The 26,343-nt window shown below is 35.9% G+C and overlaps 1 protein-coding gene across 1 annotated transcript in view; it reads left to right on the forward strand.

The window, feature by feature from the left end:
* Positions 1-26,343, forward strand: part of LOC108718011 (collagen alpha-1(IX) chain) — a 35,078-nt gene that overhangs the window by 442 nt on the left and 8,293 nt on the right. Inside the window, exons 2-25 of the mRNA XM_018265548.2 lie at positions 2,052-2,149; positions 2,262-2,382; positions 3,135-3,522; positions 4,845-4,922; positions 8,301-8,396; positions 8,483-8,536; positions 10,590-10,643; positions 10,718-10,771; positions 11,897-11,950; positions 12,677-12,730; positions 13,194-13,247; positions 14,885-14,938; positions 15,342-15,395; positions 15,529-15,573; positions 16,925-16,978; positions 17,627-17,680; positions 18,900-18,953; positions 19,817-19,888; positions 20,446-20,481; positions 22,438-22,482; positions 23,132-23,164; positions 23,236-23,382; positions 23,835-24,011; positions 24,334-24,424. Coding sequence (XP_018121037.1) covers positions 2,077-2,149; positions 2,262-2,382; positions 3,135-3,522; positions 4,845-4,922; positions 8,301-8,396; positions 8,483-8,536; positions 10,590-10,643; positions 10,718-10,771; positions 11,897-11,950; positions 12,677-12,730; positions 13,194-13,247; positions 14,885-14,938; positions 15,342-15,395; positions 15,529-15,573; positions 16,925-16,978; positions 17,627-17,680; positions 18,900-18,953; positions 19,817-19,888; positions 20,446-20,481; positions 22,438-22,482; positions 23,132-23,164; positions 23,236-23,382; positions 23,835-24,011; positions 24,334-24,424 — 1,996 coding nt within the window. The 5' untranslated portion in view covers positions 2,052-2,076. The remainder of the gene's footprint in view (positions 1-2,051; positions 2,150-2,261; positions 2,383-3,134; positions 3,523-4,844; positions 4,923-8,300; positions 8,397-8,482; positions 8,537-10,589; positions 10,644-10,717; positions 10,772-11,896; positions 11,951-12,676; positions 12,731-13,193; positions 13,248-14,884; positions 14,939-15,341; positions 15,396-15,528; positions 15,574-16,924; positions 16,979-17,626; positions 17,681-18,899; positions 18,954-19,816; positions 19,889-20,445; positions 20,482-22,437; positions 22,483-23,131; positions 23,165-23,235; positions 23,383-23,834; positions 24,012-24,333; positions 24,425-26,343) is intronic.

Here is a 26,343-nt window from a genome sequence, read left to right on the forward strand (position 1 = left end):
TTTAATAGCATTGCATTTCTGCTATAAATCTGCCGTGATGCTACATTTAACACAGCAAATATAAATTATTGTGGGGGGAATTTTGTGATTTATAAAGAAGAAAGTCTAATATCTTCATTGTTTCTCCAATTTCTTGAAAGTCTGTCTATGATCTGGTTCTCGAAAATTTGAAGGCAATTTTTTGATGCATTAGTGGTGACAAGTTAGAGAGTGAGTATTTTATATGACTAAAGATGGGGATCTCATTGTATTTAATTTATGTCTGAAGAGTCCAGAGAGATTTTCCAATTGGCTAAAATCACAGGTTATTTTTCTGCCTTGTATATTCTCTACCCAAGGCAGTATTTACTACAACTTATACTTATAAAATACACTGATAATCTTGCACAGTAAAAGACCCAAAGTGTAAACTCTACAATTTTCCCTACTAATACTTCTTACAGACTTTTCTCTCTCTTTCATGTTGGTATCAGTAATAAGCAAAGTTTATGTTTACATTTTAGGTTATTGAGATTCGTCGATATTTTATTAGCATCAAACATTCATGACCTGATTATTTTTTATTGCAATATTTTCCTTACTTCGAAACATTCTTTTAAATTGGTAAAACTATAAAATACAATGTATCTGAAAGTGAATAGTGAATAGCTAATTCACGGGACCCTGAGAAAATAAACAGCTGAATATAACATTTACCTGTCAAATATTCCAGAAGTGCTTCACAGCAAACTGTTAGTGGGAAATCCAACGCAGGTATTTGCACAGAGTTCACCGAGAACAGTGAAAGCAAGGAAAAGTCTAGCAGCTTATTGTGCACTGACACTGAACAGACTTAAGCTAGAATTAAATAAACGTATTGATTAAAATGACCATCTAAATTCTTAATTTGCTTTAGTGGAATTCACTGTAGAGCATATTCATAAACACATTCTAAAGATAATGCTCATTGTCTCAAATGTAGAACCTTGGTCCCTGTCCACTACCTTTGTAAAACACAAATTGGGGTCATGATTTGATAATCAGCTGAATAACATGTAGTGGGAGGAGTTGATGTTTGGCCTAATAATTATTCAGTAATTATAATGGGTAGCCTGCAAGTTTGAATAAGTTAAATCAACAATTGCATTCTATACCACAATATACTGGAAAGGCACATACTATGAATTAAATGGATACACATTTCCTTTGTACTTTAAATTCTGCTATACCCTTCAGCAGTAGTGTGTGAAATTCTCAGAAAATATGTACCGTATATATTGAAATAATTTTTGCAGTGTATGGGACTGAATTACATTTTTTTTATTCCAACCACATTACTATGCTTATTTAATTCATTTGATCAAAAATGTATCAAAGATTGAGTAGTGAATCCTGCAGGTTTCCTGCTCTTAAATCTTTTCTGTCAGGGACAAGTTGATTAATGGTTCCCACCATGCTGATGTTACTCAACAATAGTAAACTGTGCTTCATTCATATTTCAGACATCTCTGCAGCCAAGTTCAACCCGTAGAGCCCTGATAATAGGGACCAATACATCAATACATGCCAGGCAGACTAAATAAGGGAAACTTGTCTTATCATTGATTACCACTGTCATGATCTAAATCAGGGCCCCCCAAACTTTTTTACCCATGAACCAAATTCAGGTGTAAAAAGAGTTTAGGAGCAACACAAATATGAAAAAGTCCCTGGTGTGCCAAATAAGGGATGTGATTGGCTATTCGGTAGCCCCTATGTGGACTGGCAGCCTACAGCAGGCTCTATTGGCAGTACACCTGGTTTTTATGCCTTCAAGCCAAGAATTCAAAAATAAACATTGAGGCTGTTACTCACGAACCACTGGTTGGGGATCACTGATCTAGATGGAGCAAGGAGAGTTATCACAAATGAAATAGGATATAGAAGAAAGTCATCTTAAAAATCTCTATAGTAAAAACTGTTATTTTATATATTTTTAGCAGAGAATACTCTTTACCTTCACTTTAATAGCACTATACATGTAGCTTTTTTGTACAGACATATCAATCCACTATCAAAATGTATCTTTCTAGGTTTATTTTGTTTCAAACTGCTAAGATGAAACTCCAAGCTCTTATCACTTTCGTGACCTTACTCTGTTATTCACAATGCCAAGAACCTACGTATCCTGGTGAGTCCTTTAATTTGATACTAAAATTCCAAAAACGATTCTAGTTGGTACATGTGTATAAAGATTTTAGTTTTCACAGAAAATAATGAAACTATTTTCTTTTAATTCTCAGTCTTTGACATTCTTAAAGAACTTCGATTATCAACCGCTACCAATGAGAATATAGTTATTGGTTCAAATCCTGATCTGACTGCATTTCGAGTGAACCCTGCAATACAGTTAAAGAAACAAAGGTATGCGCCCGTTCAAAATAAAAATATACAAAGGAAATGACATTTCTGAAGTTATTGCACGAAAAAGGTGTATTGACACAGGGACTGATTTACTATCTTAAGTGCTAAATTACACCGCTGTAGTTGCCAATAGCAACAAATCAGAAATCCATTTTGATCACTTTAAAATTATTAAATTGATAAACAATAAAATAAATTAGTCTACCTAAGATCTGTATAATATATCTTAGCCAAAAATGGCAAAAATTTAATAATTTTTTGTTAAAGTTCTTATAAATTCTATATAGGCAGCCTAGAGCCTGTGCCTAGGGCAACAGTTTCACTGGGGCGATCCTTGAATTCCTATATTAAAAAACTGACATCACTACCCCCAGAACTTTGTGCTTAGTTTCCTCTAGCAGAGGCCTAACTTTGGGGTTCTAGGCCACTGCCCCCATGAAGAATAGGTTAGGGGGTTTTGGGTGACCTGCGGTTTTGGTTCTGTTGCAGGTGCCCACAACCCCCTCGCACCAAATCAAGGAAGCAGATCCCAAAAGTCCCCTTGGGCTTCAGCCACAAAAAAACACTACGGCTGCATTTGCAATACAATTATGGGATTCATTGGCTAAATTTGTTTTTACCTGCTGGGTCAGGCTGGAAGTGGTTGACAAAGTGTGTAAATAATTAGCAGTATAAACAAATACAAATATTAATAAACATTTTGTTTTTTTTTAAATGTTCTAGACAGATTGTACAAATTGCTTCTTTTGTAGCTCTTTCCCTTCAGATGGGTTGCCCTCAGATTATTCCATTCTTACAACCTTTAAGATACTGACAGATGCACCTTCAACTGTTATGAATTTATGGCAAATAATAGATTCCAATGAAAAACAAAAAGTCGGACTTCAGTTCTATAATGATACAAAGTCTTTGATGTTTTTCTACACAACGCAAGAAAGAACTCTATTCTTCAAGTCATACATTAATGTAAACAATCTTCTTGATGGCAACTGGCATAAATTATCATTGAGTGTTAAAGGCAATGAAGCCAAAGTCATTTTAGACTGCCAAGATGTCAGCACAGTTGCCATGATGGAGCCAAAGAACAAAAAAAGCAACCAGTGGAGGTCACTGATTAAAAGAGACACAGATGCCTCATTGGTAAGTATTAACTGGTTTTGGGAAATAGATTGTGTTGATTCTTTTGGATGTGTTATACACTCTAAAGCAATAAAAGAGAAAAGTTATTTAACAACTTCTTTAAAATGGGATGCTCAGATGTAGGCCATCAGCATTGGCTGGGCAAGTCACAACTCCCTACTACTCCTAGTAGAGTTTGTGTTGCATGCAAATCTTTTACCCAAGTTGGCCCCCACTGTACTTGTCAAAGAGGGGTATTTGACATTGTAGTACACACAAAGCTGATCTTTCAGTAAATATGGGCGCGAGTGGTTTTTAAAACAAAATAACTTTTCTGGGTGTTATACAATCCCTTTGCTGGTGCTGTTAGATGGTACAATCATTAATCATTTCATAAAAGCTTTAGACACTTTCATCCCTCGGATGGTTCTCTTATTCAAACCCCACAGGTAGTACTCACAGATTGGTGAACAAGTCCCTGAAGCCTGACCATTTGAGTCCCTAAACTGGGTACTAACCATTTCTGACTGCTCTACTAACTACCTTAAGCCTGCGTCATACTCCTACAACAAGATACTGCAAAACTTTGTAGCACTCAATTCACCTACTGAGGCCTACCGGCACCTCACGCTCCCCAGCAAACCACCTCCTACAGCTAGTGGGACCAAAGAGATAGAAGAATAGGGAACCCCGACACCCCAACCAATTACTGAACTGCCAGGGAAATACTTTAACCTGGAATGAGAAAGACTCCCCTTCCCAACTAAAAACAGGACCTGCTCATAGTTGGCCAAAAACCTCCTGGCAAAACCTTTACTCTTCTTCATTATCATTCAATATCATTCTAATATTTGCGAAAAATATGGTATGTGTAATGAGGTGGCATATAGGACAATATTACTTACTGTATGTATTATTCGGCCGAATGAACCCATTCTTACAGACAAAAGTGATACTTGTAGTTGGACACTAATAGAATAATAATTGAATGTCAACATAGTCATGCAAATAAACTTAAATGTTTATTCACAGTCACTGATGCATGTTCCAGTATTCCCAATAATGTACAGTCTTTCTCTCTTTAATATGCAGATATGTAAAATGTACAGTACAAGGATGCATAAGCTATTTAGCTGTCCATCTTACTGAGACATCTTACTGAGATGGGTGGCATCCCGCACCCAGTCCGCAGGCAACTGCACTCCATTGGGGTTGGCTTTCAGCATAATGTTCTTGTTAGCACTAGCCCCTTGTTACTTTGTCCCTGACTGGCTATAGGTACCACAAGGTATGTCTTTCACTTGCACAATTAAATCAATCACAGGCATGTCCAAATTTTACAGGTTGACCTCCAGCAGCTTGAAATACACTGTGATCCACAAAAAGCTACATCTGAAGAATGTTGTGAATTGTCTGATCAGGTAAGAATTCAAAACTATGCCTAAGTGCCAATGTTCAAGGTAGCAATAATATTAGGGTAGGATCAAGTTAAAAACAAAAGTAATTTAATGGTCAGAGCCCATAGGATTCACTTATCATCATTGGGCAGGGTGCAAAGTCCCCAAATTAGTTACAAGTGGCCATGTTTTTCTCAATTTGTACTCTGCCATACTGATATCAAGCACAGTTGCAGGTCAATCGGAAACTATTTTTACTATTTTTTTCTCTCTGCATCTTCTAAGATAGCATCATTATTGCCCAAAAAAAGAAATTAGAGGAGAATTGATTTACAGACAACTCCAATAATGAATTATACAAAAGAACTGGCAGAAGTTATATTTTGTAGCACCATCCATATACCATGATTTTAGTGGGATGAAAAGAAGAAGTAAATTGGTTAAATAAATCAAAGTGAAGGAAAGTTCATGTAACTCTCAGAGAATTTCATTGGGCATCTTTTTCAATAAATTAATTTGTCTCAAAACTGGTGAATCATTCATGTACTTAATTTTGTGGTGAATTTATTAAACAATAAATAAATATAAATATAAAGTGCTTCCAATTAATAAAGTGCCCTGTGTTTTGAGACAAATGAATTTATTGAAAAACATGCACAATGAATTTCTCTTTGGTTTTTTTTTTTTATAAACTCCGAATGCAAAAAATGCAATTTTCTAATTCGGACTTTTCCATCCTCGGGGTTTAATTAATTCTGAAAAATTCGTGATTTTTTTTTTTTATAAAATCAGACTTTTAAATCACACATTTTTCAGAATTAATTAAAACCCGAGGATGGAAAAGTCAGAATTAGAAAATTCAACATCTCAGACCTGTCGAGGTTGCATATAAGTCAATGGGAGAAGTTGCAATGATTTTTTGATGTGCGCTGGGTTTCGTGCGATACCCCAACATTTTCTGAGATTTCTGGCAAAAATCCAAAAAAATTGTTAAAATCCGATTTTTTCCAGCAAAGCAAATTTTCAGGAAAATGTAATAATAAATACAGTAAGCGTAAAAAACCCCAGCCGATTTGATCGGAGTTTGTAGCAGAAAATGTTGAGATAAATTCAGACTTTGATAAATAACCCCCTTAGAGTTACATTAATTTTTCTTCACTTTGATTTATTTCACCAATGTTCTTCTCCTTTTCATCACACTAAAATCATGGTATATGGATGGTGAGACACAATAAAACTCTTCTGGTAGTTCTTTTGTATAACACAGTTGCAGGTCCCCACACTTTTCCCATGTATACAGTATGGTCTGCATTTGGCAGATGGGTAGGCAGGTGGAGTGCTGGCAGGTACATGCTGCAAAGGGACCCTGTACTCACCAACAGCTCTATAGCAGGAAGTAAGGCAGTGATGCCAGTACTACTAGTGTTGTTGTCTTTACCAAGTGCATTGCACATGCAGCCCAGTCTGCCCTGACCCTGGGTGGAGGCACACTAAATCATAGGGGAACATTTATTATGCTGTGTAAAAAAACAGCAGGATAAAACACATTACCAGGCTTAGTTTTTTCATGGAGTGACTTCCATCAGAAGCAATGTAAAATCATGGCGGCAAATCTGGCATTTGTATGGCGTAAAATTACACACAAATACAAGAGGTCATCTGCACTCAAACCATTATCAATATATTTAAGACATTGAGACATTTTGTGCCTTAAGCAGACAAAAATTACCCTCCCCTTTAAACAAAACAGTTATTGTTCGCCAATATATTGCAATATATTTAAGCTTGCCAACTACTTCAAAGTCATCTGGCCAGTCCTACAGTCAACTTTATCTGATTCATTAAGAATTCTACTACTTCATTATACATTTTACAGAGGGACTAAGTTTTACCGGTAACTTACTTGCTTTCAAGGTTAAAATTCCCAAACATGGTTGCCCTTTTATTGGCCATCAGTGGGATCACCTGACTATAGCTGGAAAGGGTGGGAGCAACAAAATGGAGCTGGTCACTGCTCCTGTATAAACTAAAACAAGGGAAAGTTGTGCTAACCAATCATTTTTAAAATAATAGGCGGGGGTGCAATATGGCTGTGACCACATAATTCATACAGGCAAATACAAGAGTCCTCTGCACTCAACCCATTATCAAAGTAAAATTACACACTCGATAAATGTGCTATCTTTTTTACTACACTGTTTTTTGGCAAATTTCATTTTACTCTGCATAATCAATGCATAACCAATGTTTCAACCCCTTTTTCAGGCTCTCTAAACTTGATTAGTGTGCCAGAACATGTCGTTGCAGTTCTGAGGGTGCAGTTAAGAAGGGGTTGTTGGGAAAAATGCTAAAATTAGCAAAAAAAATTTGATTACAAGTTCTGATGGAGAATGCACTGGTTTGTAGGACATGCTGAACTGTAATATGAATCTAAATTAATTACAAATCAGCCTTGTGATGTATTGGTCGTTTAATATTGTAAATATACTATATTTGTACATTGCTCCACAAGCTGAGGTCGTTTTTAGCAACCCAGATCATTTCAGGTAAATTAGAAGATTTTCTTTGCTAAATGTATTAGATGGCCTTTGGCTCATGCAGTATCCAAAACATAAATTCTAGCATTACTAGATTAATCCTTTTTTGAAATTTAGTACACCATTAAAAAATGGCAACAACTGAAATACTGGACAAACACAGAGTTTAGTCAGACGTGGACAAAAAAATGTATAGCATGCATTAAAGGGGAGTAAACCTGAAAACTACCTTTTAATGATATTCTAAAACAACTTACAGTTCCTCTCAATTTTTTTTATTTTTTAAGGCTTTTGAATTTTTTTATATTTTTGTTGTGCAGATGTCAGGCTTGGAGTTGGTTATCTTGTTGGTAGGGCTTAGTTACTTTAGTAGCTAAGCAGCAGTTTGAAAGTCATACAATATAACAACATACTGAGAAGGTTTATTCCTTCCTGATATGCAACATGGTCAGAATTAGTGATGGGTGAATTTGTCCCATTTCACTTTGCCACGAATTTCGCAAATTTCCAAAAAAAATTGCAAAACTGGCGGAAAAAAGTTAACCGTCGATTTTGACGTGTTTTCCCATCATCAACTTTGACGCGGAGTCAAAATCTGTATTTCACACATTTTTCACCAGTTTCGTGAAGTTGATGCCGGCGCCCATTAAATTTAATGGGCGTCCGTTAATCGTCACCGGCATCCAAATTGTCGCCAACGTCGATTCCGTCGGCAGCGTCAAAAAGCCGGCAGCGAAACGCGGGAATTTGCCGCAAATTCGTGCCTGCCAAATAAATTCACCCATCACTACTCAGAATATGAAGCGTTTCGTTATACAGCATCATTCTGCCCACACACCCAGTGTGTTTTATTTTTATCTTTCAGTGTGGAGGCGCAGCAGAAATGGCTCTAGGTTCAAGTCCTCCAAGATGTAAATGTTCCCATGGGCTTATAGGTCGTTTGGGGGCTACAGGTCAAAAGGTAATTTAAAGAAAGCAAGCCATGTCAATAAAATAGAGACTAAAAAAGTATTTTCTGTATTTAAACTGCTTTTAATTATTTTTTAGGGTCAAAAAGGACACGAGGGGCAACGAGGAGAACCTGGTAGAATAGGAAATTTGGTAATGTACTTTATACGAGAAAATATTGCACACGTTCTGCAAATTTGAAATTGTCTTTTTGTATTTTTTTTTCCTTCTGCTTGTCAAAAGAAAAAGGTCTTGAATTGTGTGGGGAAAAATGGAGCTTTGTATATAACTGTGTATATAACTGTAGCACAGAAGACCCACAAAAAGGAAACAAACTGATAACATTTTGAAGTCTTCTTTCCATAGTTGAATACTCCCAAACTCCAAACAGCACCTTTGTTTGAAAGTTCATCACCAAGTGAACATCTCAGTGCTCTCCCACACTGTTATTCACAAATCGCCAGGTGTGCCCTTACCCTTAGGCTGAAAAATCATGAAATAGCACATCCACTTAAATATCCTTCCACATACCTACATCTGCTTGTAAACAATCAATATCACTTCAAACACCAGATAATTGTATATGCACACTGAGAAAAACAGAATGGAACATTTAGATACTTATCTCAAGAGGTCTGACTCTTTCATAACATTGAAGCATAAAAACTCTAGAACCTTTTACACCAGATCTCCAATTATATCTATAAACAGAACTTAATTAATAATCAATATTTAAGCATAGTAGGGAAACTACTCCCCCCCACTTCCAGATCCATTAGGCTTACTTAAAAAATATGTTTTTTAATTTTGCCACCCCTCAACGGTTTTTGGAACTACATCAACTATTTAGAAACAGAGTTGATGAACTCCATGCCTCAATTCTGTAAAATGTTAGTTGATCCAGCCTCTTGTCCTTGATGAGTGACTTATATGCACAAATCTAGTCAAGGACCATTTTAGATGTTTGGACAAAATCTAATGCCTGTACATTTTATATGTACTGTATATTGATGCAAGTAAAATTAATACAGTTTTTCTTTCTGACAATTAGTATACCCATATACACAATGTCCACCTTTGGTGTTTTTGGTGTTTGGAAAATCACTAGAAGGGAACCAATTGCCTTAGATTTTGTTTTACATAATTGTATACATAAGACATAATTGGTAGTGCTCTGAAGGACTGAATTGTTGCCAAATTCATACTTAGAATGGACTGATTTCTTTGTATCACTTTAATCACTCAGGACCTTAAACATGCTTACAAAAGAAATAAAATCTTGTTTTTGTTTTTCCACCTTTAAGGGCAGTGAATTACTTTCTAGGGGGGCAGCATGCTGCCCAACCACACCCACATTGGTTCAAAAACACTGGGGATATGCTGGAGATACAATGATTTTTTAAATTTCCTGTGCGCCAATCCCCATTGCTTTGTTCCCGATGATGAAAATTTGCACGAATAACGGGGAGGGGACAGGGGCTACGAACGGCAGTGGGCCTAGGGGGACCCAGTATGTAAATCCGGCCCTGGGTCTTGGGAAGGAAATAATTTACAGGTATTCCTGATTTTGATTGTATCAGGAAATTTTGAAATCATTCAATGAATTTTTACAGCATACTCCACTAAACATGCAATCAGTGGGATCTCCACTTTCTTTCTTTGCCTGGACAACCTAAGGCCTGGATTTCCAATTTGGCCGCTTCTAGGACAGAGGGTCCTCTCAAACCGCCCCATGAGTGAATGTGCCAGTTCCCACCAGAGTATTGGAGATTACACATCCCCAGTGCTCCTTAAAATGCAGTTAGGCAGCATGCCACCCCTAAAATCTTGTTGCCCTAGGCCTAGACCTTTCTGGACTTGCCACAAAAGCCTGGAGAGCTATCCACTAGATAGATTTCAACTGAGTTAGAAACCCTGGTTTCTAAGAATTTGCTGTCTACATTGTATATCCAAGTAACAAATTCTGGCTTAGAAAGAGGTGTTAGATGAAAAAAGATGTTCAACATCCATTGTTGAGCCAGCATTTCACATAAGTTTTCACTTACATAACAGTGCCATGTCTGAGTCAATCTATTTCATTTATTCTAGCTGGCCCTTCGGCTGCAATGTGTGATCAATTTACATATTTGTGGAAGCCATGTTTTTGCCCTTAATAGGGTTTTCTTGAGGACATGCAAGTACCTAATGTGCCTTTTTTTCTGTATAGGGGACTCGAGGTAACCCAGGAGCATATGGTCAAATTGGGGACCCTGGACTAAAAGTAAGTATTTTGTCAAGAAAGTGATACTTTTGTTTGTAATACAATGATGCCAATAACACTATATTTTGTTCTAGGGCGAGAAAGGAATTCAAGGGGAGAAAGGAGCAAGGGGCCTTTATGGTGAAAGGGTATGTATTCTACAAAATATTACAAAATGACACATTAACCATATTTCTGATTAGTTATTTTTAGTTTCATTTTCACCCAATGCATAAGACTCAAAGTTATTTTAGATGGCTTATGTTTAGTAAGTATTAAAAAATAACTCTCATACACACTTAGGAGAACGTAACGGGCATATTTATTATGCTATGTAAAACAAAATTCACAGAAAAAATGGTGTAAAAAGCTGTGCAAAATAAATGGCGAATTTATCAAGGTGTGTGTAATTTTACCCCATGCAAACACCAGATTGGATGCTGTTTCCGGCAAAAGTCACTCTAAGAAAAAATGCTTAAAAAAATGTATGCTATTTTTTACAAGGCGAAGCCTGGAGATGTGTGGTGTATTATCCCTCCAGTGTTTTACATGCATAATAAATATGCCCCTATGTGAAAATATGTTACCTAACAGGCCCAACACAAGGCCCAAATATTTATAAATGAAACAATATGCAACAAGCATGTAAACTCTGTATAGATTAAATATATTGGGGCTCATTTATAAAATTCGGCCCTGCCCTGAGCATGGTTATATTTATAAAGCTGGATAAGAGTGTGTGTTAACCTGCAAAAAGAAATGCAATTTTTTTTTTCGCACTGCGAATGTCCATAAGAGCCTTTTAAATATGTCAAAAAATGTGAATTGCAAATACGTTGTGCTTGAGTTACACCACAACTTAATTAATACAAAATATTCGCAAAGCAGTTTCATAAATTGCAAACTGCTAAAGCAACGCTCCATAGGCCCCAAAGAAAATACAGCTAACGTGTGAGCTGGTTCTTGCTCTTTCCACTAATTCTGGTAAGAGCCAAGTGTGATTTTAGCTGTGTTGGTCTTTGCTGAAAAGAAAATGCAGTGGGGCAGTATGGCATTGAGCTAAGCTTTAGGGTTTTATACACTTTTGTATAAGGATTTGTCAGACTGCCTCTGGAGCCACTACATGTTTCCTGTTCCCATTTCAAGCAGTTTTAAAGTTGAATTAGATTCTGAACACTATACATCAGAAATCAATTGAGTCTGAGACATGAATAAATTCAGACTGTGTATTCAAAAAAAGAAAAAAAAATATTCTTAAATATCTTGTTTCAAAGGGTGATCGTGGGGATCCAGGATTTAAAGGATTACCAGGAGCAGATGGTTTTAAAGTAAGTATATAACTAAATTTTGTGTCAAATATTCTGGACCAATTCAGTGCTGTGTAAACGTAGCAGGACAAATGAACATTTTTGAAAATATAACTCTTGAAGACTATTGTTCTTCAGTTTAATTAACAAAAGTATGTCAAATAAAAGCACTTCTGATGCCGGGGAGTATATGGGCAACACAACTACCGTTGAGCTAAATATTTTGCAAAGTCATTTGCGGGACATCAGTCATACCAGCACAATTCTCTGCCATCTTGGGACCAGAAATGCAGGTGGCCCTTGCACTCAAACAACATATCAAGGCTCCATAGGTTTTTCTAAACATGTGTTTAATAGGAATTACTGAATGGCTGTTTTGAATTCAGTGTTGTTCATAGATTATTACTGAATTTATTTGCTTTATTATGAAGTTATGTTCTGGTTTAATTCAATTTCCTTACCTTTGTAAGGTGCATATCTAATTCTACCACAGCATTATTGGGTGGCAATAGGTTGGTGGATCCAGTAGAAACTGTTAATTGAACCACAAAAATGTGGGTTTTGTAGAATTTGGGTTTTGGGGGTAAAGATTTCTATGGAGATTATTGGTTGGGGAAAAGGTTTTTCATGGGGATGACAACTTATGGAGAAGAATTTTAAGGGAGATAGTATATGGAGGAGTAGGCAGGGAGATGTTTTTGTTGGTTTACATCTATATATGTATTACATATACATTTATCATTATAGGGTGTTGCAGGCTCACCAGGGAACAGGGGGCCAACTGGGCCAAAAGGAGTGAAGGTAAGCATGAATCTACAAATAGAAATGTCTCTACAAGTCTCTACAAAAACATATACACTTTTACATAGTGACTGTTTACCTGTTGGGGTATGCATTGATTGTTTTTGTGTTCAAAGGAGGGGCTCCAGTACTTAAATCTGATTCCAAGAGTATTAATCAGAGTGCAATATATCTTGTTCATGATATTTGTTGCACTAGAATAAACTCTTGTCCCCCATACCAGAGAGGAATGTTTCTAGTCCATAATTTGTATAAAAACAAACAGTGTAAAAAAACAAAAACACAATTAATTGGTTGCCTCTGTTAAATAGCCACTAAGAGGCAGTTTTGTGACAGAACAAACAAAAAAATTATTCTAATACTCTGACAATGATTATTACTCCAATAACTAGAATATATGTCTTTAATGGTGCATCTTTTCTACAAATATACATAACATACTAGTCCTTGTCTTCTCATCTAGGGAGAACAAGGAGAGACTGGATCTGAAGGAATCACAGGGTTCAGAGGAGTGAAGGTGAGCTTTGGTTTTTCTTTTACTGAATAAATGCAAATTTGTCAATAAGCATAAATTAAATACAACTAATCATTTAAAGCAAGAAAAATGGTGTTCCACACACAATTTCTCATTTGGCGGAAAGGTTTTCATTTACTCAAACTCTTATTGGGTATCTGCCCTACCACCCACACCTACAATGGGGATATTACACTAATCTAAAGGGTTTATTTTTGTTATGGAGTTTATTGCATCCTCTTATTAGTATGAAATAGCTGCAAATTTGTTTGTGTAGCTTTGGAGGCAACTGCTAAAGGCCAGTTCTAATGAACAAATTACTGAGCAAACATAGATGTAAATGAGGACCTGTTACCCTAATAAATAATTCCAAATGTTATCCTGTTAGTCAAGCAAAATTGACTTAAATCATAAACATGTTTAGGGGCAAATTCACTAAAGCGTGTATCGTCTAATGCTAACGCAAATTCGCCAGTGTGACGTAATTTCGTTACTTTGCCGATTTACTGACGGGTGCTGGCGTAAATTCGCTAGCGAAGTGGACCTACTCTATCACTACTTCGCACCCTTATGCCAGGCGAAGTTGCACTATGGCGAAGGGACGTAACTACGCTAATTCACTAACTTACGCATTTTACTGAACGTTACCTCTTGCACCAGACTTGCCTTCGCCACCTCAGACCAGCCGTAGTGCAATAGAGTAGATAGGGCTTGCTTCAAAAAAAGGTGAAATTTTTTCTAAGTCCCAAAAATCGCTGGCGTCTTTTACTTTTTTAAGGGTGATAGGCTGAAAAAGATCGTAAATTATTTGGGGGGTGCCCTCCTTCCCCCCTACATTTCCTAACATATGGCACCTAAACTATACAGTGGGCACTTGTGTAGGGCAAAATAACAACTCTATTTTATTTTATGAAGCTTTCCCAGGCTTGTGTAGAGTAATGTATTTGCTGCTACATATACATCCATTGTACTCTAACTAGGCGCTGTATGCAAATTAGGCATCGCTAGCGTAATTTTGCTTTGCTTGATGAATTAACGGTAGCGCAACTTCGCTACCTTTCGCCTCCCTGAGCACAACTTCAGATTTTTAGTGAAATAGTGGTGCTCTGGCGGAACTTCGCCTGGCGAAGTACAGCGAAGTGTGGTGAAGCCAAGGCTGCCGCAACTTCGAAGGTAAGTAAACCTTGTTTTCTTCATTCTTTTGGATCAACAATTAGAGCATACAGGCAACTGGCATTTTTGAAAGCTGTTATTAAGGCAAACTTTGTTTCATCCTTAAATTGCAAAATTTTATTACATACTTTATGAATATTCTCAAAAGCAATTTGGTCTCAAACTATACAAGTGTGAAAACATGGTTACTAACATTGGCAAAAGTGTTTGCAAACGTTTTTTACATCCCCCATATGTGTACTGTATATCGGGAATTGGTCCCTAAGCTCAGTAAGTGACAGCAGTAACATGTGCAGTAAATCAGCAGAAAAAAAGATGGGGAGTTACAGGGGCATATTTTGGGGGGCACAGTTGCTGTGGTTGCCTTGGGCTGATACTAAACCCCAAAACATAATGAACAACATTTCTGTCCTACTTCTTTAGCTAAGCTTTAGTTCTCATTTAAATGCTTACATTTTAAATTCTAGGGTGATGATGGCTTCCGAGGAAAGGATGGGCCCCGTGGCAGACAAGGGAAAAAGGTATCACTAAATGTGTTCTAGCAACTACTGCTAATACTACTGCAACTAAAACAAGATTTTTTTTATATCTGTAAAGTAAAAATAATATCATAAAAATGCAAGGTGTAGAAAAAAATAATTAAATACACTGTATGAGTAAAGAATGGCCTGAGGATGTATGATACAAATAGTTTGAACTACTTTGTCTTCCAAATGAGTGCTAATTCAGTGTTTTATAGAATATCTAAATCTTAGCAACCGTTCCATATGAAACCAGCTAAAAGATAAAAAATAAGATGAGAGAGCATTATAATGATAAGCACAGGTGCCAAAGGTATAACCAAAGTGGGGAGTACCAGAAGCAAATGAGACTGGTAATTATTGACTGTATTCTGTACTGACAAACCATATCAATTATTTGCAGGCACTTATTGGTGACCCGGGTGATCCTGGAATCATTGGCTTAAAAGGCATGCCAGTAAGTAACATAACGATTGACAATATGGACTTATTTTCATAATTTTAGTATACCTGTGAAGTGCTTTTTCTGACTGCATTTATTGATTCTAGATGCATGAAAGCATTCAACTGAAAAATACTTTGCTTTTTAGGGTGTGCCTGGATCAAAGGGGAGAAGTGGTACACAAGGTCCACAGGTATGGATAACTGTACAGTTCACTACAGAAATTTCACTACTGTAATTTGTTTAAAGTTGTGGTTGTATTTTCACCCCTAAGATTACATTCACAATTTACTGGTTATTATTTTGACTTTAAGCCCCACCATGTAGTCAAAGATTTGGTTGTGGGTACAGTCATCTTTTCCCCACCCCAATAAAAATGTATCCAAAACTGGTTTTAAGGATAAATCAAAGCACAAAAATATGAGCTGCATATACCTTTGTAATGGGTGTAACTTCATTTAGTCATTACCAATTGGTCCCCATCCACTGCTTTGGATGCATTTAGCGTAAAAAAACTCCATATTTTTGTAAGTCTAGAATAAGACTTATAGGGGAATGTAATTAAAGTCACAAAGAGCAAAACAATTCGCACCAATAAGACTAAAACTCCACATCTCACAATGTAATATTGTTCCTTAAACGGTTGTTCCTTAAACGGTTCTTAAGAAGTGCTTGAAGGTGTCGTAATCTTTTGGAGCAAACGACTTTTTCAGTAAAAATTCGACTGTCGAAGTTAAATCCTTCAACTTAGAATATCTAAGTCGAAGGATTTAGCGCTATTCGTAAAATCAAACGATTAAATCCTTCGATTCGAAGGATTTTAATCCATCGATCGAACGATTTTTGTTCGACCATTAAAAAGATTGCTAAGCCTATGGGGACCTTCCCCATAGGCTAACATTGACTTCGGAAGCTTTTAGGTGGCGAACTAGGGGTTTGAAGTTTTTTCTTAAAGAGACAGTACTTTGACTATCGAATGGTCGAATAGTCAAACGTTTTTTAGTTCGAATCGTTCGATTCAAAGTCGTAGTCGAAGGTCGAAGTAGCCCATTCGATGGTCGAAGTAGCCAAAAAAAACATTCAAAATTTGAAGTTTTTTTCCCTCTATTCCTTCACTCGCGCTAAGTAAATGGGCCCCCAAAATTCGCAAAAGGTCTTCCACTGTCGGAAGTGGTCGCAAAAGCTATATTAAATTTGCGCAAAACAAAATTTGTTCGCGCAAAGGCATAACTTTTCACATTATGACTTTTATTACATTCCCCCATTTGTTTGATAGGATTGCGTAGAATAAGTAGATAGAATAGTAGAATTTTGAAAACAAAAAACAATAATTTGAACATTTTGATTCAAGCAATATTCTCTGGGTTAGAAATATTATTTAGGTTAAAATGATTTTATATGAAAGAATATAGTATGTAACTGGACAAACTTTAATTATATGTATCTTATGGTTTTAGCATCTGGGTTCCTGCACAGTACTCTACTATACAGTAACCAATGCTGATAAGTACTGTATTTTTATTATGAACATTTGTCTTTAACAGGGGATAGTTGGAGACCCTGGTTTACCTGGAAGAGATGGTGATGATGGAATTGAAGTAAGATCTTGTCTAAGACAAGACTGACAATGAAATGTTACAGTTGCTATAATGTATTTTTATTTTGGAGGGTGAAATTTGACTTCCCTCTGTTATAGATATTAAGTTTAATGATATGTGATCTTAGACATAAACAATATAGTTTAATAAACTGAACACCACAGTGATGTAACTACTGGGGATACAGGGGGTCAGATCACACCTGGGATTGCACCCCTTGGGACTTGCTGGAACAGTGTTAAGACATATGTCAGATGGCAGGGAAAGGGGAAATTATTTTTGCTTCATGTGTCAGTAGGGCACTAGTGATTCTGGAAGGATGGGGGGCTGGTGGGCTAGTTACACCACTGAAATGCCAGTTTACATTTTTCAGGTTATATATATATCTATGCATGGATAAAGACACATTTGTATTTTAAGTTTAGTCCATGTGAAATCTAAATGAGAATACAAATAAAACAAATTTAGACTGATTTTGCTTCTACTGCTACATCCAGGTCCATCAAGGTTAGTTGATAATCTGTGTTATATTTAGGCACATGGGGTATATGCTCAAATGTTATAATGTGAAAAGCCAAATGTTTTAATAAAAATAATAATAATAATAATACTGTAATGGAAGAACAATCATGTATCTTCAAATTCTAGGCATATCAGGGGCGTCAAGGACGTGGAGGAAAACCAGGATTTTTGGGAGAAAAGGTAATACAAGGAAAACTTTATATTTAAAGAAAAAAATAACGAATGTTCGGCACAGATCAAACAACTTTATATACAGTTGCTATCAATATCGGGTAAAGTTGAGATATACATTTGGTAGAACTTATGTACATAAATGCACAACTCAGTCAGCAGGTGTAAATCACTACTCCCTGTTTTGGTGGAACAGGGGAATGCATCTTTCCTTGAATTGATGCTCTTTCTGTTGCCTTGTTCCTTTAGCTTTACCTTTTTGGTTGCATGCCCTTCCCCATTAAGTATTTTAATTGTTATTGGGTGACATTGTTTTAGCTGCTTTATGAGGTTGTATTGGTGGCTTGTCTATTTCTTGATCATACAGAAGATAGTTTTGCAAGGGCTTAACTTACTAAGTCTCTATGTACTGTACCATTATCATGTTTCAATTTAATTGTCTATTATGAATATAGTGTTGTTCTCTCATAGCATTCTGCCATGTTTCTTATTAATGCCTCCTCAGGGATCCCAATCAATCCCCTTAATTACCCAGTTTCCATTTCACAAATTTTATAATGCATAATTACAAAACTCTTACCTCAATAACTCCTTCTCTCACATCCCAACTTAATTAATATTAATTCATTGTTAAAGTAGTGGTATTTCTGGTTCAAACAGCTATTCTGAACACCTTCTTAGCTAAACAATCTTTGAAGTTTAATTTTTCTGGGTTAAAATCTTATGGAATTCATCTGTCTGGGCACTCCCTAAGCAATGACACCTTTCAATTTTTATTAACAAGGCTTGGATTATAAACCCTACGAATAACGGTCTCTAACTTCTTTCCATTACTGTTTCCTAAAAGTTAATACAAGTATGGGATCCCTTATCTGAGAAAGTTATCCAGAAAGTTCTGAATTACAGAAAGGCCATCTCCTATAGACTCAATTTTAAACAAATAATTCTAATTTCTAAAAATTATTTCCTTTTTCTCTGTAATTACAAAACAGTAACTTGTATCAGTGGCAAAAAAAATTCCTACAGGATTAATTTAATGCGTAAATGACTTTTAGCAGATGATTTCAAATTACAGAAAGATCTCTAATTTGGAAGCCCTAGGTCGGAAGCATACTGGATAACAGTGCCTATACCTGTGGATGTCAACTTAATCTTCCTACTTTAAATTTTGTGGGAAAAATATGTCTTGTTGATGTGTTCTTTTAATATTAAAAATGTTTATATTTAGGGAGAAAAGGGAATAACTGGACCGCGTGGACCTGAGGGTCAGCGAGGAAGGCCTGTGAGTAGTGGACAATGTGTTCATCGTTTAATTAACAGTATTTAACAAATCTATGAAAGAGCACATTATGTTTAATTTATGGTATGGTTTGTACTAAAGGATAAAGCACCTTAACCTGATAATCTATTATGCTATGGGACAACACATATTTCTGGGCTGGAACTCTTAGAGCTCTTCTACTGATATTTCATAAAAATAAATGCTTCATAACTCCTATGAACACTGGAGGTATATTTATAAAGGACTGAAGAGATGATTTTGTACAAAGTCATAATATAATCCTTCAAATTACATTTTACTTTAACAGACATTGTTGACATTTTTTTAAACATTTTTGGATATCTTTTGATATGACCATGGCAGCCATACTGTATAAGTCTTGCCAATATTTAGTTTCTTGTATAAAGGCTTATTTTCAATGGACTAACGTGGTAGAATATTTTGGAACATTGCTTTAAATATTGAAAGTCACAAGGAAATACGGCCTCATGAACTTTAATATAAACTTGCTTGGGAAAATTAAATGGATGGCCATTTTTTTAAGATTTTGACATCTACATTGATTAATCTATATAGTTCTGCCCCACTTAATTTAGCAAGGAATGGTATAATGGAAAATTTAGAATTAAGTTTTTAAGCAAAACGATAAAATACATTTTTTTTTCATATGGCCTGGTATCCTTTGACTTATTTTAAAAAAAAAGAATACTCAGATATATTCCAAAATATGGAAAACATCTAAAGACAAATAAGTTTTGAAAATAGTTATCCTTTGAATTAAAAATATATATATATTTTCACATCTCCATAATTTAGACTGTTCTGATATTTAATACTCACCCCTTATGTTTTATCTTCCACAGGGTCCTACAGGTCCTAAAGGTGAAGCTGGGAAACCTGGCAGGCCTGGATTTATTGGGCCACCTGGTGAGGCAGTAAGTTTATTAATTTTTTTCACATTTTTAGATATAAGAACCACTTAAAACATTCAAGCTAAATTTATAGTATCATCTTAAGGAATTTTCTTTTCAATAGTTTTTATGAACAATTTCAATTGTAAAGAGTAGATATTCAGAAGTTTTAGAAGCATTAAACACTATCCAAATTATTTTAGAGAGTTATTTGAAATATGAATAAGTTGACTTTTAAAACATAGTTACATTTTAAATTTGGGATGAAAAAATACAAAAGTTCATTAAGTCCAACCCCTGCAAATAACCCCCAGTGCACATACACACACACACTTATATACACACATGCCCATACAGACTAATCAATAACGCACATACCATAACAATAATTATACTGATACTTTTCCTAAACTAACTGTAGATCAAGCAAGCAAGAAGCAAGGGATATTTTACACATTGTATTAGTATAATTATTTTATGTATTGTACTTTTTTGTGAAACATTTCTTTACAAATACATACAGTAGAACATTCAAATATAATAGTATTTAAAAAATTAATATATCCTTTTTGTTTTAACAGGGTAATGTTGGTCTCCCTGGTGCCACAGGACAAAAGGTATATTCAGTTGCTTAATTCAGGGGTGTCAAACCAATATGTACAGTAGTTTGTGAGTTTATAAAGCAGATAAAGGTGTTAATATTGTGCCAAAATTGGATTTTTGAAGCAAAGCCCCATTATGTGGGTTTTATATGTTTAGTACAGTTAGAGGCAGATTTATCAAAAATTTAATTTCAAATTGAATTAAAAAAAAATCACATATACTTTTGTATTAAAAAACCTGAATCCCTAGTATTTTTTAACATCCTCAAAATGGTATTTCACTTCAGTGCATCACTGACAAAGGTGCTCCCCCATAACAAGTTCATACATATTGTGCACAGTTTCACGAAACATGAACAGTATCACATGCTCCAACATTTTTCCAAAATACCATCCATTTATATACTGTTTCCACAGTGCACCAAAATGTTATATATAGATATCCCCAGATTCCTCATTTCATCTCCTATGCCTTCAGTAACTCACACCTCTTCCTAGAACTACCAAAGGAATGTTTCTCAGATTAATTCCCCTGACATCTGACCTGAGCTGAAGTACAACTTGCTCAATATTTGTGTTTTTTTACTATAAAATCAGAATTTTTAGTGGAAAAAACCCATGAATTTTTTGGGATTTATTATTCAGATCAGAAAATCCGGCATCTCAGAACTGCTGAGGATGCATATAAGTCAATGGGAGAAATCCGGAAGATATCTTGATCTGCACTGGGTTTCGTGCAATAATCCGAAGATTTAATGGTTTTCGGGCAAAAATCAGAAATCCGATAAATTCATGTTTTTTCAACACACAGGAAATTTTCGGCAAAAATTATTGATAAGTAAGGGGAAAAAGTAATGAGATAAATTCGGACTTTGATAAATGGGCCTCCTAGAGTATCAGTACCCAGTGCAGGAGGTAAGAAGCACTGAAGGAAGCCTCAAAAAGATCTGATCCTTCTTCTAACTCCTGCCCTGTGGGTTAGTGGACTCTTCCATCAATACTAACCCCTTGGGTTAGTTGCCTGCAGGGTCAGCCAGGATTGCACCCACATAATTACTGGCCAATGGGTGAAGTGATATGTAAGTAAATTAATTAAATCTTTTAGTCCTACTTATAGCACACCTAAGGGGTAATTTGATTAATGCCCAGACACAAGTGCAAGAGCATTAAAAAACTGCTCATTTATTATTATGCTTTGCAAAATGTAATTTGCAAAAGAAAAAAAATGATGTAAAAAGCTGTGTAAAATATTGTATGGTGTGTATGTCATTTTACACCATGTGAACACAAGATTTGAAGCCGTTACTTTGCTTTGCTTCATACGGAAGTCACCCTAAGGAAAGATGCGTAAAAATGTTACACAATTTTTTTACTCTAAAGCCTGGGGATGTGTGGTGTATTATCTCGCAGTTTTTTTACACAACATAATAAATATGCTCCTAAAAATCCGATTTTTATCGGATTTTCATGATTTTTTCAGATTTTTCACCGAAAACTCAGATTTTTGCCAGCAATCTCCAAAAACTTCGAGGTATTGCACAAAACCCAGTGCACATCAAAAAATCATTGGGACTTCTCCCATTGACTTATATGCAACCTTGACAGGTCTGAGATGCTGGATTTTCTGATTCTGACTTTTCCATCCTCTATGTTTCATAAATTCCAAAAAAATTGTGATTTTTTAAAATTGTGATTTTTTTAAAATTGTGATTTTATTTAAAAAAAAAATCATATTAATATTTGGTACTAGAGGCAAATCTAGGCAAAACTAGAGGCAAATCTGGTTTGAATTTACTGATTCAAAATTGTATAAACTGTGGCAAGGGAACCACAATCTACCAAGCAAATTCTCCTCATGAATTACAAATAATTGGTACACGAAAATATCGGTACACGATTTTCTAATCCAAAAAAAGCAAACAGATCATTTATCATTTATTGTTTTAGTAATGTTTTATTGTTTTATTTTAGGGCAGTACTGGAGTCCAAGGAATTAAGGGCAAGGAGGGAGAGAAGGTATAATTATAAGTGAAGCTTTTCTATAATTATAAAATGTAAACTGTACTTCGTTTAAAAATTTCATTTTCTATAAAAAGTATGCCTGTCCATTTATTCTCAATTACTAGGACACCTATTTGGGGAGGAATTTCTGTGAAGTATTTATAAGAAACTATCGAAAATGCTGAATCATTATTTATCCATCTCTATATAGTAAAAAAATATTTTTTTATATAATGAAAGAAAAACATTTTCTTTGTATGTTTTTTTTTAAATAGATGAAGTTGAATTAACTTTTAGCATGATGCATACAAATGAGTTGTAGCTGAACAGAACATTGTATAAAATACTAAAGCTATCAATTTACAAAGAACTTTAAAACCATTAATTATTGTAACGGATGAATATTGTAAAATTACTTTAAATTACAATTTTACTCATTTTTGGGTGGAGGAATCCTCCCTTTTGGATGGCCTTATTCCCAATCATTGTATTACTATCCCAGACTGATTCCTGACAATATTTCAATAATTATCATTAACACCCTTTTTTTAAAGCTTGCAGTGTCCTACAGTACTGTATTTATAAGAAGAATATGTCAATCAATAGCTTCAGATTTGGAATGTCAAAATACTCTGCTACAAACTTTATCTTTATTTACATTTAGGGAGAAAAAGGATCAAAGGGACCAAAAGGAAGTGTAAGTATAAGTGAACTAGTTATATACTGTTGTTTCAAGTATTTATATTAACAAATACATGCATTTTCTAGTCTGGTGACATAGGTCCAAGAGGTCCTGAAGGACTTCAGGGGAAAAGAGGACCAGCAGGAGAAGCTGGAGCTCGTGGGAGACAAGGAGAACAAGGGGATGCTGGTGATCCTGGCATTCCTGGAGAAATTGGACCTTTGGGTTCCAGAGTAAGTCTTCATTTAAAAAAATGAACCCATTTACATATGTATTCCTTATAGGAATCAGTAAACCTAGGGATATGGAATTTCTCTGAAGCATTCAGGAATTCCACTGAAACTACAAAAGGGAAAGGTTTCTGAAATGCCAATAAGGTGTAACTGGCTGCATTAAACAGCATCTGTGACTGAACGCAAATATATCAAAAAGGGGCTGTTATATATATATATATATATATATATATATATATATATATATATATATATATATATATATATATATATATATATATATATATATATATATATATAAAAAACATTTTTAAAGAAAAATATAACAATAATTAATATCAGTGTTATGATAATAATGATGAAAATGTATCTATATCAGAAAATTAGATTTGTAATAGTAGATTAATAATCTTGAAAACACCCCTAAATTGGTTTGTTTTCTCTTCTTAAAGGGACCATCTTTTCCGGCTTCTCATGTAATAGAAGTTTGCAGAAAATTTGTTCTTGAACAGATGTCTTCATATGCACAAGCTGTAAGGCGACAATGTGCCAGTGCTTGCCCGTTGTATGGTGAAGTACCCATGGGAGCACCAGGACCAGTAGGATTGCCTGGACCTCCAGGAAAACAAGTAAGTATACCTTCATATAAACCTGGATAAACCAATGGACTGATCAAATGACAATGAAATGAATGAATGGACATGGTACTTACTGCTGAGCAGTAGTAGTACTAATACATATAAAGTGCAAGCAAATAAACGAAACTAGTAAGACACTGTTAAGTGACAAGCTGCATGTGGCTGTTGGGGTTTAACTAAGAAAGTGCACAAAGCCATGACCAATTTTCTTGTCACTCAGCTCTGTTTGATATAACAGTACTGAAGGTTTGCATAATACAGTAGTTGTGAACAGTACAGCAGCAGCATAACATGTTTTAAATGATTTTCATAGGGTAAACCTGGACTGAATGGGCTTGAAGGTGAAACCGGACCAGAGGGATTTTATGGTGAAGCTGGAGATCCAGGAAAACAAGGAGAAAAAGGTAACTTGTTTGTACAGTATACAGCAGAAAGCACAAAAAGACTCATATAAAACTATTAGGGGCAAATTCATCAAGGGTCGAATTTCGAGGGGTTGAATCCCTCGAAATTTGACTGGGGAATAGAATTGAATAGAATCGAATAGGCAATTCGGGCGAATTTACGCACTGGCGAATAGTCAGTATTCGTCAGGCGAATAGGCGCTCGATCGAATATTCGCTCGAAGGATTTTCATTCGATCGAATGGCTTTTTATTCGATCAAAAACTTGGAAAACAAGCCTATGGGACTTTCCCAAAGGCTTTTAAAGCAATTCGGTAGGTTTTAGGTGGCGAAGTACGCAGTCGAAGTATTTTTAAAAGAGACAGTACTTCGACTATCGAATGGGCGAATAGTCGCAGCGTTTTTGTGCTCGATCCAGTACTTCGACTATCGAATGGCCAGCCACCACATGGCAGAGGGGAAGAGCAAGGGAAGGAGGTAGGGCAAGTGACAGAGGGGAGGGGTTTAGGGGCGAAAGGCAGAGGGGAGGCGAGAGCGGCAGAGGGAGCATGAGAACGCGGACTAGGGGTAGGCAGAAGACCCTTTAACAGGTACCCCCAATGTTGCACCCTAGGCAGGTGCCACTTTTTCTACCCAGAGTTCTGGCCCTGGTATCAGTATCTAATGTGGTAATACTGATTCTCACGCTATAGCTTTTTATATCTTTATATATACATACAGTATCTGTAGATATATATAATATTACAGAGTGACCCGCACTCCATTTGCTCATGAATCATGTGTGCTTTATTTAATGCATATCCAACGTTTTTGCCCCATTAGGGCCTTTCTCAAGGATAAATTGCAAGTGCTAAAGTGCATATTTAAATACCCTTAGAATTATCAGCAGTAAAAAAACTTTCCAACAATCAGTATCTTTTTCTTTCTTGTATAAACGTAAATGCAAAACATAAACTCTCACCACTGGGTGTCACTGTAGTGCAAGTGAATCTCGTATTCAAGTGAAACAAATGTCTATTCATAATAAGTCCATTCTTGCAAACCTGTAAATTTATACAGATCAGATACGTACAAGTTTCAGGAATTACTGATATACATCTCATTAAACAAGCAACAACTAGGGATGTAGCGAACGGCGGAAAAAATGTTCGCGAACATGCGTCCAAAAATGCGAACGGTTCGCGAACGTCGCGAACCCCATAGACTTCAATGGGAAGGCGAATTTTAAAAGCTAGAAAAGACATTTCTGGCCAGAAAAATGATTTTAAAGTTGTTTAAAGGGTGCAACGACCTGGACAGTGGCATGCCAGAGGGGGATCAAGGGCAAAAATGTATCTGAAAAATACATTGTTGACACAGCGCTGCGTTTTGTGCTGTAAAGGGCAGAAATCACACTACGTCACTCAGGTGATGTTTCTGGACACGGAATGTGAAAAAGCTCACACAGCTAGGTGGCACTTGGTTAAAGACTGGGCAAACAATGCCTGCAAGGGCAACGTATACAGTAGTGGATACGAAATATATTATTGCTGCTGTAAAAACATCACTCAGGTGATGTTTATGGACACGGAATTATTATTGTTATTTAGACAGAATGTGAAAAAGCTCACACAGCTAGGTGGCACTTGCATACCTCCCAACTGCCCCTCTTTTGACCACTCAACCCCCTGTCCCTCTTTTGTACTGCAAGTCCCTCTTTTCTCTGCACTGAACAGCCAGAAAAAAAACAGTTTCTAACTTAATTGGCTTTTGGCAGAGAGCTCAGAACAGATAACAGGTGCAAATAAGATACTTTGTATCAATTTTGACTCTGGTTGGTGCTGGTAGTGGTGAACTACTAGGAGGAGCAGCACACCAGTCCCTCTTTTCTCTGAACTGAACAGCCAGAAAAAAAACCAGTTTCTAACTTAATTAGCTTT

This window comes from Xenopus laevis, chromosome 5S, assembly GCF_017654675.1.
Source record: "Xenopus laevis strain J_2021 chromosome 5S, Xenopus_laevis_v10.1, whole genome shotgun sequence".
NCBI lineage: Eukaryota > Metazoa > Chordata > Amphibia > Anura > Pipidae > Xenopus > Xenopus laevis.